General features: G+C 41.3%; 1 protein-coding gene across 8 annotated transcripts in view; it reads right to left on the bottom strand.

Annotated features, from left to right (window-relative positions):
* Positions 1 to 14,895, bottom strand: part of AOPEP (aminopeptidase O (putative)) — a 193,287-nt gene that overhangs the window by 7,027 nt on the left and 171,365 nt on the right. For all 8 annotated transcript variants that reach the window (XM_082241560.1, XM_082241558.1, XM_082241559.1 and 5 more), the window contains one exon: positions 807 to 893. In XM_082241560.1, coding sequence (XP_082097686.1) covers positions 807 to 893 — 87 coding nt within the window. The remainder of the gene's footprint in view (positions 1 to 806; positions 894 to 14,895) is intronic.

Here is a 14,895-nt window from a genome sequence, read left to right on the forward strand (position 1 = left end):
ACTTTATCCCATGGGCTCAGGGCAATATTGTTACAAGCTAGTGGATTCTGCAGCGTTCAGGAGCCCAGCAATGTCCAACTGCTATTGAACTGAGCTGCTCTGATGTTAGGGGCTGAACTCGTCTAATCCTAAGTACCTTTGGCTGGCCACTGCTGGAGTCTGAAAGAAGAAATGGGGCAGGCAAAACATCTTGGAAAACAACAGCTTAAAGAACGAGGAAGAAAGTTAGCCCAAACTGGTCCAGAGAAATGTAATGAAGATGAGAGGAGTAGAAGAGAAGGAAAACTGAAAAAAGCGGGAACAGAGGAGAATTGCAAGTGACCAAGAGTTAGGCTAAGGGATGCAGAGTTTAAGTAACCAGCCTCAGGGTCTCTAGTAGCGTTTTTAGCCCAGAGCTTGCTGCCTCACCCCTTCCCCCATTCAGTAGCAACGCTGCTGTCAGAAGGCTGCTGATGTGGTCCACACAAGTTATGACAAATACAGTAGGATTTATTGGTGGGACCATTTAAGGGTAATTTCCAATGAGCAGTGGGGGAGAAATCAGTTTGCCTCACATTTTTAATGTGAACTACATTTCACACCACCTGAAACAAAACACAGAATTGAAATGCAGCTACCCTTTGAAATCTCCTTGCTTCCAAATTTTATGTTGAAGTTCTCCAGTCAAAAATGTATTCTTGTACAAAAATGCATCAAGGAAATTTGTTCATAAAATAAGCAGTTTCATCTATCTCTTTTTCAAGATACCAACACTCACATACCTATGATACTCTGGCTAAATGCAAATGTTAGTAAATAGTACTGACCTGGTCTTCCTTGAGGAATTTCTCAACATCAACATACCCTGCTGTGTATTTATGTTTGATAACAAGCTCACACCATTGATGTCGAACCTTTAGCAAATGAGAAACAAAAGTAAAAGATTAGCTTCAGAAACTACAACTGGTTAAATACAGCTAATTAAAATGCAGTTTCCTATTTTTAACACCAGTTGCCATATTCAGAACTTGGCCATCAAGCATTTCTCCCTGACAGACCATTAATACTAACCAGACATACTAAACATAAAATGTGGCTTAATGAAAAACACTGAAATTCTAAATAACCCCTCTCCAGGATTGTTACAATATATCTATAGATAGGAACATTGGCAAATGAATTGTATTGATATAGAATAACTTACAAAATTGTTTTATACTGAAATGCCTTATTTCATTAAATTATTTATTATTTCTCAAACTGATTTTTTTAAACAGGTCAGTGTTTAAAATGAGAGAAATATTGTGAAATAGTGTGATGAAAGAGCTTTCTCTGCACAGTTGGGGCTGATAAGACAGCTCAGAAGAAGAAACTGTGCCATCAGTGTTCACAGAGGGCTTCTTCTTCTTTGGCAATCACTCATAGCTGAGTACGACTGTCTTCCATAAACACGGTTTATGGAAGGTCACAGCCAGCTTATACTTGGAAGCCCAAGCTTTATATGACTGGCAGGTATGGTGAAAGGAATGGAAGTGGCCCTGCTGGTCAGCATCCACCAGGGGTTTATGTATTCATAGCACTGATAAGTTGCCTTTCCAAGATGGAAACAGCCCATTATAACATTACAGAATAGAAAGAGCAATGTTTATAACATACGTAAAGGTAAAGAGACCCCTGGCCGTGGCCGACTGGGGTTGTGGCGCTCATCTCGCTTTATTGGCTGAGGGAGCCGGCGTACAACTTCTGGGTCATGTGGCCAGCATGACTAAGCCGCTTCTAGCGAACCAGAGCAGCACATGGAAACGCCGTTTACCTTCCCGCCGGAGTGGTACCTATTTATCTACTTGCACTTTGACGTGCTTTCGAACTGCTAGGTGGGCAGGAGCAAGGACCGAGCAACGGGAGCTCACCCCATCTCGGGGATTTGAACCGCCGACCTTCTGATCAGCAAGTCCTAGGCTCTGTTGTTTAACCCACAGCGCCACCCGCGTCTCTATAACATACATACAAACAACAAAAATAGAAGAGGCAGCACAGCCATGAAAAAAATAAAAACATGGGAGGTAAATCCATGGAGGGAGGGAGGGGGAATGGTGATAATTCCACAACATTGCTTGGGAAGGGGGTACTGTCAATGAGTCTGGGCAGTGGGCCTGGACTCTTTCACAGAAATGCCTTGAACGATGAAAACCAAGCTGGGAACCAAGCTGCTGTCCTATGGTGCAATCAGGTCATTGACAATGTGTGTGAATGAAGCAACTCATGTTGGTCTTTGCCACCCAACAGTTGGCTTGTGGTATGGCACCACAAGGAAGCAGTTTCTATGTTAATGCAGGTGCAAACAGTGAAGATGCCAGTATCTTTAAGCCTTTGGGAGAAAGGGGAGAGTACTGCTATTATGGCCCCTCCTCAGCCATTAAACAAAAAGGGATATCCATTTCAGTCCCTAATGCTTTTAAACAGTGTTGCAGCAAAAGCATCATGGAGAAAGCAAACCCATTATGCAACGGAGTGTAAAAAATATATATCGTAAGAATACTTAAGGTGACAATCTGTAGCCCAGCACACTGCCTGTGCTGATTATCTAGCATAATAACTCCTCACCAAAAGTTTCCTGCCAGAAGGTCTGATGCCAAGGCTGGCCCTGCCGTGCAAACAGGTGGCACCACAAGGGGAACAGAAGAAGGCAGGAATTGGTGTGTGAATGCTGTAGCCAGGTTAGCTCATTTAACAGAAATTGTTTGGAAGGTTAGCTACATATTTTATTTCATAACTAAAAGGGCTAGGAACGCTTCCCCCCTATAATGGAAGCTGAAGAGTCTTTTCGAAAAAATGACAGCTCCGAGTCCAGAGTCCCTATTGGGGATACCGATAAAGGCTGCTGGGTTGGTGACCCCTGATCTAAACTAATGTCTTTCTGCATGAGTGTCAGGCAACAAGATAAATGTCTGCAGATCTAACACAAGGTCAAGCACCTGATTGATCAAGTTTAGTCTTGAAAACACTTAAGAGACAGATACAGACTGGAGGACAGAGATTACTCAAGATGTTTTGCTGTCTGAGGTGGGACAGTAAATGGACTCCCATCATACCTTAAGTCAAAGTACCCAAGGGCAGCCAATTTACTTTAGAACCTATGGGAGAAAATCCCAAGCACACCCCATTTCCCTAGCAGCAAAATGCAAAGATAATACAATTATATAAATCAATTTGCATTCCTCTCATGATTCCCCAAAATACATACTGCCTATTGATAGGGCCATTCTTGCCAAGAAAATGGTGTCAACCTTTGAAATATGAAATAACTGTTATAATGGTTTGTGCTACAGTCTATCTGGACTGTGCTGAAGTAGTTAGCCATTTTTCTTTTACAGGCTGGGCTACTGCTGTTTTACCATAAGCCAAGTAAATGATCAAAACTGACCACTGTGGGCTCATAATAAGGATTTATCTAAAAGGATAAGCAACTCTACAGACTGAGCAAGACTGATTAGCAAGGTCTATTACAAATAGATGATGATTACTGCAGCAGGATTTAGCTTTAATGTGGGGTTGGGGAACACATAAAAGAAATTGTTGCTCCTGCAAATAAGCATTTATTGTGGAATGTTCCATACAACTGCTACATCCACACATCAACACATTAAAACACAAAACATCACATTATGCCAGCCCTGCAAGTGAAAACAGCATCAATATTCACCACTGACCTACAATTTATAGTGCAATCCTGTGCATGTTTATTCTGAATTTAATGCAACACGCCCAAAGAATTTATGTACAGAACTGCAGCTGTAGACATGATTTCTGTGGGATTTCAGCAGCCTAAGTACAAGAATTCAGCCTTGGGTGTTAAAATTTATAGCTTTAAAATACAGGTGTATTTTTATAGTATACTCAAATGTTTGCTCCATCATATAAAGCTGCGTGCATATGGCTGGAATTATCTGCACACTTACCTGGGAGAAAACCCCACTGCATACAGTGGCTATGTTCAGACAGTTTTATCTTGGTTTGCAATCCTTGTTTGGATTACACTCACTGTGTGAGTGTAAGTGTAAAAAAGGCCTGATCAAATGAGGATGTACGAATGGAAGAAAAGGGGAGTATGAGAGGAAGCACACAGCAAAAACAGTGCTCCTTCTTGATCCTTCAAACCATGGAAGATCATAAACATTACATCTGAATGCAGCTGCTTCCTGTCTGGAAGGAATTCCCTCTTGAATCAATGGATCTTACATGCGAGTGTTTTAGGTTTATTCAGTACATTTCATGTAGACTGAAAATGAGACAGTTGCATCCACTTCTACTTGTCCCCCTCATCTGTTCTGAAGAGAGAGGAAATCCCATTGCACATGCTTAAGTCCTTGTGCTAATGTGATGATTTTGTTGGAAACAAATCAGTCTTTAACTGGCGGCAGCCGCCCCCCCAAAAAAAAGGTTTTCTTTAAGGTGCTTTTAATGAAACAACAAAATTAAAACTTGCCTATAATTTGATCATTCCCCATTAAGGCAAGTAGCCCATCAAAAATGGCTCAACAATGCACACTTAAGAGTCTCATGCTCTACCGACTGAGCTCTCAGCAGCCAGAAACACCATAACCAGACACTGGAGAGACCTGTCAGGAGTAAGCATGGACCAATGGTATCAAATAGTATGGGAAACAGCCCTACTAGAAAAATTAACTAATAAACTGAAACTGACACGGGGACAAACGGAAGAAGATGCCTTCACCCCGGTATGGCTCCCCTTTATCACACACACAGCCCAACAGGACAATGACAATAATCCACCAACAGCATACAAATCAATATGGCTAACCTGATCCAAAACACCCACCCACCTCACTCACACACGAAAACAAAGATCACCACAGCCAATCACAAGCAAACAATCACACCCTAGGCCAACCCCAACCTCTCTCACCACCAAAGGAACACAAGTGAACAACAAAAGCACGCTGACACCAAACTCTACATACATTAAACATAATAGAAACACCGCCACCCAATCCCACCCTTATCCATCTTCCCTCTCTCCACCCCCTTTCTTTTTTCTCTCCTTTTTTATTTTTATTTTTATTTTCTTCTCCCCCTAATGCCTCAGCAAATGAAACGGATTTGTAAAAATGTTACATGGGGGAAAAAAATATATGAGGCACTACACTTCTGTAAAACAAGAAAATCCTTAATAAAATATTAAAAAAAAAACAATGCACACTTAAAGGTTACTGAGTCTTTCCAAATACGCTGGGTTGGTATTTTGGAAGAAAAGTTTGGCTTAAAAGTTGTATGTGCTATGTGCTTGTATCCCTGCTGCTCAGACCCGGACAGGCACCTGGATTTGCCCTACACTCGGAGAGAACAGATTACAGTTTTCGCACCATGGTATCAGTTTCCTTGAAGGTCTAGTAAATAAAATTTGTGCTACACCAAACTTTTGTGAAGTTGGGTTCTTTTGCTGCAAAATTGCAACGAGAAACTAGTGAATGGGAAACTTCTTGTACACCCCTGTTGTTCCTGTTTGAAGCCATGCTTTTCTCACCTGCTGTTATTTGGGTGTCCCTGTATGAATGTATGGATTATAAAAGGGCTTCTTCATGGTATGATCTCAACCAATCACAGATCATGTGATGAACATGAAATGCCCCAGTGCTGTGATCTAGATCTGTGACCGAATCACGGAGGGCAAACTCTGCTACCTACAGTCCTTACATTGAAGGCGGGAAGGAAGGAATGTCCCAACCACATTCTGATTCAATTAGTCAATGTGTGATTGGATAAGGAAGCAATGGACCGGTTGCCTTGGAAATAGGTAAGCCTTCCTTCTTTCACCAAACAACCATCTCCTTTTACCCCATATTGGGAATATGTGTGAAAACAAAAGGTAAGACATGTTTAATGGGAAGCAAAAAGTATTCACATAGCAACTCCCCATCCCTGCTCAGCCCACATGAAATAATAAAATCATTCCAACTTATATCTTTGTGCCTGCAGTTCTTGTAGAAATAGCTGTGACGTGTGTTTGACTATAACCAAATATGTGCCTCCTATGCTTCCTATTAAAAATATAGGGCTTGGCATATGTTTTTAGCTGACATTTACTTGGATTTTTGTTTTGGCATGGACATTGTTCCCTTTCAATGAAATTTCCAGCAATGCTCAATCTGGGAGAGGCAATTATGATATAATAAAAAGACCATGTATGTCATAACTGCCCTGTTCAGGTCAGTAATCTCAGAGGAAAAATTCTTTTAAAAGACGTATGAACAAGACAAACAATTTGAAGTGTTATGCAAAACTGGTGATTATATAAAGTTTACATTCCAACCCAACTTTCTTGAACGGTATTCTGGACTAAATAATGCTACGTATGCCAGGGATATGTCATTAAGCAGCATGAGCCAGGATCTGCTTTTGACTTTGGCTTCTCTTATACACACAAGAGCTGAGCTCTTAACCAAATATCACCAAATATCAAAGGGAACTTGAATATATTTATACCCCAAGATACATATAATGTACAGAACCATTAAATGATGGACATTGTCATCCAAAACATATGGAAGCCACTAGGTTGGAGAAGACTGATAAAAGCCAAGCAAAACAGCAAGGTGGTTCCTGGAAATAGACTAATGGATTCCCCAGAGTTCCATTCTTGGTTTCCGAATTAATGAGTCTAGTCCTAACACAATTTTATATCAGTACTTATTTCTGTACAGCTATTTCATTTCATTCATTCTTTGCTTTGAATATTTACGTCCTGCCATTTTAGTACAAAGTCCTCACAAGACAGCTTGCAAAATAAACACACACAAAAAATATACAATCGTACCTTGGATCCCAAGCACCCTGGATCTCGGACGTTTTGACTCCCAAACGATCAAAATCCGGAAGTGACTGTTCCGGTTTTTGAACATTCTTTTGGAAGCCGAACGTCCAAAGGGCTTCCACAGCTTCTCATTGGCTGCAAGAGCTTCCTGCAGCCAATCAGAAGCTGCAATTTGGTTTTTGAACGTTTTGGAAGTCGAACAACTTCCGGAACAGGTTCCATTTGACCTCCAAGGTACAACTGTAAATGTAACATCATCTATAAAACAACATCCATCAGTTAGTTACAAGGCATAAAAAGCCAGCATAAAAAACAATAAAAGGTTTTACCCCCCCCCCCAAAAAAAGTTCTCTGGGTGACTATATATAGACATGACTATTGTTCCTTAGCAGCCTTGAAACGTGTCTATATATGCATTGCTATGGTGGGACTATGACTGCCACCTTGGTTCCCATGTCTCCCATCTGAAACCCTAGAGATATGCCCCATCAACAGGCACCATTTAATACTTGTTCTGCGCTTGCAGGAAACTGATCCTTTAGTGTGGCAGCACCTACACTTTTTGGAGCTCCCTGCCTATTAACACCAAGCTGTTTTCTTTCTGGCAACTGCTTGAAATATTTTTATTTAGGCCAGCCTACCGGAAATCTCTATGTGGGACAAGAAGCTACAGTTAGAACTGGATATGGAACAACGGATTGGTTCAAAATTGGGAAAGGAGTACGACAAGGCTGTATATTGTCTCCCTGCTTATTTAACTTATATGCAGAATTCATCATGCGAAAGGCTGGGCTGGGTGAATCCCAAGCCGGAATTAAGATTGCCGGAAGAAATATCAACAACCTCAGATATGCAGATGGCACAACCTTGATGGCAGAAAGTGAAGAGGAATTAAAGAACCTTTTAATGAGGGTGAAAGAGGAGAGCGCAAAATATGGTCTGAAGCTCAACATCAAAAAAACGAAGATCATGGCCACAGGCCCCATCACCTCCTGGCAAATAGAAGGGGAAGAAATGGAGGCAGTGAGAGATTTTACTTTCTTGGGCTCCATGATCACTGCAGATGGTGAGAGCAGCCACGAAATTAAAAGACGCCTGCTTCTTAGGAGAAAAGCAATGACAAACCTAGACAGCATCTTAAAAAGTAGAGACATTACCTTGCCAACAAAGGTCCGTATAGTAAAAGCTATGGTTTTCCCAGTAGTGATGTATGGAAGTGAAAGCTGGAACATAAAAAAGACTGATCGCTGAAGAATTGATGCTTTTGAATTATGGTGCTGGAGGAGACTCTTGAGAGTCCCATGGACTGCAAGAAGATCAAACCTCTCCATTCTGAAGGAAATCAGCCCTGAGTGCTCACTGGAAGGACAGATCGTGAAGCTGAGGCTCCAATACTTTGGCCACCTCGTGAGAAGAGAAGACTCCCTGGAAAAGACCCTGATGTTGGGAAAGATGGAGGGCACAAGAAGAAGGGGACGACAGAGGATGAGATGGTTGGATAGTGTTCTCGAAGCTACCAGCATGAGTTTCACCAAACTGCGGGAGGCAGTGGCCTGGCGTGCTCTGGTCCATGGGGTCACGAAGAGTCGGACACGACTAAACGACTAAACAACAACAAAACCCAGACTCGAAGTTAAACATGTGTTTTATTTCTTTTTAGATACTGTTAATTATCATTTTTTGAATATTTTAAAATACCTGTTTTTATCTATAATAAAATGTTTTATTATATATATATATTTGTAAACCACTTAGTTAAAAACAGCAGATTTACAGTGGTTTCTTCTTGGCCCAGTGGCAAAAGCACACCTTGCCATCCTCCCTGCCGTTATAACCCAACAGGTACCAAAGGCTTCTGGACTACTCAGAACCTCCAATGATATCAATAGGCAGACGCCAAAACAGGGCAGAACCTATAATATGTGAAACACTCCTATCTTTCCAAGACTCCCTTTGCCTGAATGAACCTTCCCTCGTGCTCCCACATTTTGCTGCAGGATCCACTAGTTCCGTTTATCTTTCACTATAAAAGGGATACAGGCCTCACAATAAGGACTGGAGTGAGAGGAGACAGATTACAAAATACCTTCTTGAAGAAAGAACTTTCCCTTTCTGTGTTTGCTGCCCCGTCCCCCTGTCATGTTATCCTCCTTCTACTGAAGAATGAGGCACAAGACACTGACGCAACACAGAGCCTGCAGTTCTATGACCTTTAGGCTGTCCTACATTTAACACAGTATATTGAAATGAGAGCATTAAATGCAACACATTTCCTTGCCACGTACAAATAAGGAGACACATATATGCTCTTTTAGCAGCGTTCAACATACGGAGGGAGCTTTCTGAGGCACAGCTGTGCTTACTGCCCTATTCCAAACATTTATACCACACACATCATTGTGATCTCTTGGTGTCTCGGTAATTGTCGACTTTCCATAAACTATTCCCGAGAGTAGGTATAACTTTTACCATTAATATACTGAAAACTCTGCAAGGCAATAAAGCACACAAAAGCCAGACGGAATAACTCTTGCAGATGGAGGGATGGATCAGATTATTAGTGAGGAAGACTCTCACTGTTAAGCAGACTGAGTGGCTCATTAGGAAACCAGAGCATAGTCTGGAAACTGTACATGCACAGTTCTTTATTCCACTACCAGAGGTGGGGCACGCTCTCTGCAAAAATCTGGTCAGTTGTGGAACAAGAAAACGACACTTACATGCTGAGAATCCCCACCCTCCCCAACTGTATGATTATAGTTCTGTCTCAAAGGATAGTTCATTTTCACACAGATTAGAACACTTCTCTTATAGTTTCAGACCACTCCACAAAATAGTCCAATGTGGATAAATACTGGAAGACAGCTATTGTTTTCATGCACTGCTTCTGATTTCCCAGTGGCTGTTACTGTTCAAAATGAAGTGACGAGCTGGAAGGATCTCTGGTCTAATCCAGTATAACCCTTCTTATGTTCTCACATCCCTCAAGCAGAGGACATGATGTATTTCCAACCGTGTTTAGCCTTTTCAATTAAGGCAATGAAGTAATAGCATCCTTGGATCCTAGCATCAATTTTCAAGAGGATTATTACCACTTAAACATTTACCTTTACAAATCATGTACAGTGGTACCTCGGGTTACAGATGCTTCAGGTTACAGAACAGTTTCAGGTTAAGAACGGACCTTCAGAACAAATTAAGTTCTTAACCTGAGGTACCACCGTATTCATGAAATGTGAAGTTTCAAAATTTGAGTTTAGACTGTTAAGTCAAATTTAGATTTGGAATTGTTTCAGTTCTCTTTTAAGAGAGGATATGAAGTATGACTGTATTACATGTGGCAGACTGCGAACAAGGCTTTATTGGAAAACAGAGCAATACAATACTATGCGCACAAAGCAGGAGTGGCTAAGCCTTTTTCAGTCCGGGAACTACATTCAAGGTTAGCCAACCTTCCAAAGGCTGCGCAGTGTGCATGAATTCATGCAAGCACACATGAATGTGTGCGCTCGCCACACCATATGCAGTACACACCAATCCGCACATGGACACATACACAGGAACACAACACACAATCTCTCATTCACACACAGAGCACACTGCGTGCCTCTGATGGGCAGGGCAGGGAGGGAGGGAAATCGCATCCCTATCATTCCACCAGTCTGGGAGGAGAGACTGAAACCTCTCCACTCGCCATAGCTCCCTCCTCCTCCTGTTATCATTAATCAATTATTGTTGCAAGTGGCAGCTGTTGTTGCACGTGGTCGCCTCAGCTGCTCTTCAGAATGATCTTGAGGTCATATCTTAAACAGCTGAAGCTTGTGGTGCCAGCAGTAACCAGTGCCACCTAGTGACTAAAGCAGAGAGCAATGGAGAGAGATCTCTCTAGCCGACATCACCAAAGGTTCCCAAGCACTGTGGTAATGCGCTCCATTAGGAAGTGGACAGCTGAAATTTTCAGGCGGGTTCTCTCCCCCCCAAAACACAGATTAACTATAAATTATAGAGGGAAGACTGGACTGACCACTACAATAAAATAAAATAAAATAAACCTGCCCCTCCTGACAAGAGGGGGCACCTTTGGGAGCGACAAAAAGACTTCTAGGAGGCTAGATGTATTATGCAGGCTAGCTACCCCTGCAATGAAATTAAGGGGGAAATAACCCAACTTCACTTTAAAGTTCTATAGGTCTCTTCCCACCCCCACTAAAATCACACAACCATGCGTGAACCTTTATTTACTACAGGTTCACAAAAGTAGTTTTTTATAAAGTACAGGGATGTGCTTTACGAAAAATATAAATATATTAGGTGAGAAATTCCCCTCTGAAAAACAGGAACATTATTGCCCACTACAATTCAACACACATACACACTATTTGATTTTACACAGTGCCTCTTTCTGAATATCAGTGTGGGCATGTAGGCGCTGTAAGAAATAGCTGATTGCCTTTGCTTTGCTCAGGTCATTGTGCAAATCTCCTATCTAGGAGACACAGGCTGATAAAGAGTTCTGTAGATATTTCCCCAATTCACAGCACAACACAAAGCATGCTGGTATTTCACTCTGCAATCCAATATGACCTTGACTCAGTTAAGGCGGCTAAGGAACTTACAAATTGTGTGTGCATGGAAAGAAACAGGGAGGATGGGAGGCCTTGCTGTTTATAGAAGGAAAAGCAATTTTCATATAGCATCAAAAGGTAGTTGTTTTACAGAACTGTTCCCTGTAAGGCCACAGGCAAATTCTTAAGACTATACCTGCTTTTCCAAGGGAAGGGTAACTCTACTCAACACTTTTGGCAACATGGTAATTGACTTTCTTTCTGTTGTGTAACATGTTATCCATGAAGCTGCTCCAAAGAGGTGTGGTGCTGTTTTTAAACACTACTTGGTCACAACCTGCAGAATAGCTAAGGCGGATAAGACACTACTTAACTTGAAAGCTGTACCCCTGGCTGGCAAACAGTGGCATTGCTATGTGGTTAACATGTATACCTGCTAGTGTTTCCATGGTTTGGGAAATAGATAAAAGTGACTTGCTTATAAATAAATTTTATTTAAAAACACAACAACCTGAGAACTCTACATTGTTTGTAGTAAGTAAGGTAACTTCATTTGGTCTGTTAAAGGCCATCAGTTTATAGGACCATGTACAATGAAGCTGTTGTAGGAGAAAGGCTACGTACCCCTGGATATGATATATGGACTTCTATTTTTCACATCTTCTGCAAAAGCACTTATATTTCTTCAGTCCATTCTCTCTCTCTCTCTAAATATTCCATCTGATGGCCTTGGTATGCATTGCACATTATGAAACTGAACATTATTAACCAACTTGATGAAAGAAGAAATGTACCAAAGTAACTTTCCATCTGCTATGAAGGCTCTTTTTTGGGGGAAGTAAGGACTCAGGAACATTTACAGGAAGGAAAATAAAGCTAATTTTAGAGCCAATTTTATTTTGTGGAAAGTACTAAGGCGATTCATATGCAACATTTACCAGATGGTAGTAACATGGTCATACCATTCAATAAGATGGGGAAGCAAAGGAACATGGAAAATCTTGGTTTATACTTTACTGTGTGACTGGAGAGTACAGTGGTGCCTCGCAAGACGAAAAGAATCCGTTCTGTGATTCTCTTCGTCTAGCGGTTTTTTCATCTTGTGAAGCAAGCCCATTGACGGATTAGAGGATTAGCGCTATTAGCGGCTTTTAGCGGCTTATCTGCTGATCGGATCAGCTGATAAGCAGCTTAGTGGCTTAGAAAAAGGGGGGGAAGGAAAAAAAACCAGCAGGAACTCGCAAGACATTGTCGTCTTGCGAAGCAAGCCCATAGGAAATTCATTTTGCGAAGCACCTCCAAAACGGAAAACTCTTTCGTCTAGCGAGTTTTCCGTCTTGCGAGGCATTCGTCTTGCGGGGCACCACTGTACAGGTGATCCAAGCTCAGTATTGAAAAACCTCTTATCCTCAGCACCTCATCTCTAACTGAGATTCTAGCAATCTCCTAGCTGTTTGGATTAATTAGACAATAGTGATGTATATCTGTATAATTAGCCAATGAAGATCTTCTGGTGAAGCCTGCTCTACACGCTACTGCCATCTGAAGCACGGTTGCTAAGTACATGGGACAATTCTTGCCCTCAGAAGAACTGTCAGCATGTATAAGGTTGATAGAATACCTCCTTATCTAGTGGATCTTCAGTGTTAAATTGTTTCTGGATTATGTTTTGTTCATTGGTTGCCTTTTTGGTTGAAAAGGGATTTAGTACATTTTTAAATAAACAAAAAAATACGTAACATTATTATATTGCTGTCTCTTCCTTTGCAGTGGACAGGAAAATAGGCTATAAATCTGCTTTTCTTTTCTTTTCTTTTCTTTTACAATTTACTGTTTTAAATGTTTCTACTAAAGTTTAAACTCAAATAGTTCTGAAATGGTCAGCTCGGATATTTAGTCCTGCGCATGCTAGGTTGCAGACCTGAGCTTCAGGAATGTCTGGGCCCACTGCTATGCTATGTTTAAATCACATGAAATCCACCCTTTTTTTAATCCTTCACCTCGCTCCACCAATCACAGAAATCAAGTCAACAGTGTGTACCTTCTGCAAGCCACTGTCCAGTTCACATACGACTTCATTAATGCAGCAGCAGGCATAAATGTTCACAAAGTCTGAGTCACTTCCAAGCTGAGCCCTAATCTTGACTTATTTACGGCTGAAGCTCTAACTGTTCTGCATATTTGTCTGCATTATTTTGAAAGATCTTTCCCCAACTACAATGAAGTACACAAAATAAACCTAGGGAAATCTATGGGATCTGTTTAACATAAAGATATTGCTGACTGGGGATAACTGCAAAGTCCTCTTCTGGTTTCCATGTATATTTAGTACAGTTTAGAAATGCAAATGCTCTTGGAGGCAGGAGGGAAATAAGGCAAAATGTTAAACTAAGGCTGCAATCCTAAGCACATTTATTTGGAAAGAACACACAGCGGGATTTGCGGTGGATAAGCATGCATACATTTAGGCTGCATGTTCCCCAGGAAGCTTATGGCCAAAATTGTATTTTAAGACTACCACCCATGATTCTGTTTACAGAGCAACTACCATAATAATTCAGTTCTGGCTCCCAACACATCTGGAAGTTCCAAGAAAATATTAAGACAGGGCGCGTACAATGGACCTAAAACCCAGGGTTAGTTGCATTTTCTCAAAAACATCCCCATGTGGTTGGAAAGGCTATTATTATTACTAATAATAATAAGTTACTGTGTTTATTTATTATTTATTTTGTTTTTATTAGTATAATGATGAATACAACATAATTTTATAGGGAGGAGTTCAATCTAGTACTATTGAAATCATTATGTTGGTACAAACATTTCAGCTTGCCAGTCAAAACAATCAGGGAACCAGGCAGAGGGCCTTCTTGGTAGTGGCGCCCACCCTGTGGAAAGCCCTCCCACCAGATGTCAAAGAGAAAAATAACTACCAGACTTTTAGAAGACATCTGAAGGCAGCCCTGTTTAGGGAAGCTTTTAATGTTTGATGTATTATGGTATTTTGATATTTTGTTGGAAGCCACCCAGAGTGGCTGGGGAAGCCCAGCCAGATGGGCGGGGTATAAATAATAAATTATCATCATCATCATCATCATCCCCTCTCCTCCCCCTACGACCTGCTATGGAGAGTGCAGCGGGAGAGGAGAAGAGATGGGTAAAGTCTCACTGCCCTAGTGGAAGTCTACCAGTGGGACCCCTAACAATCAGTGTTTCTTACGAGCAGTAATTATCTGATCCAAACAGTAATAGTTAAATGATTAGTGCTTTTCCTAGACGCTTGAAGGATTTCACGTGCATTATTTCTGAGTTGAGTAGATATTACAGTAGTGTGACTGCCACTGAATGCAGCTACCCTCGTATTTCTTCTTTCTACTCAGTAATGTCTAATAACAAAAAGGTGCTCTCTAATCGTACAATGCTTTGAGTTTTCTTAGCCGGCTGACATTCACAGGGGCAGGGAACATCAAAGAGCAAAAGAGAGCCTAGTTCTGCCCTAAGTAATTCTTACAACAGCAC

The sequence above is a fragment of the Podarcis vaucheri genome, assembly GCF_965113315.1.
Source record: "Podarcis vaucheri genome assembly, chromosome: 11".
NCBI classification, from domain to species: Eukaryota; Metazoa; Chordata; class Lepidosauria; order Squamata; family Lacertidae; genus Podarcis; species Podarcis vaucheri.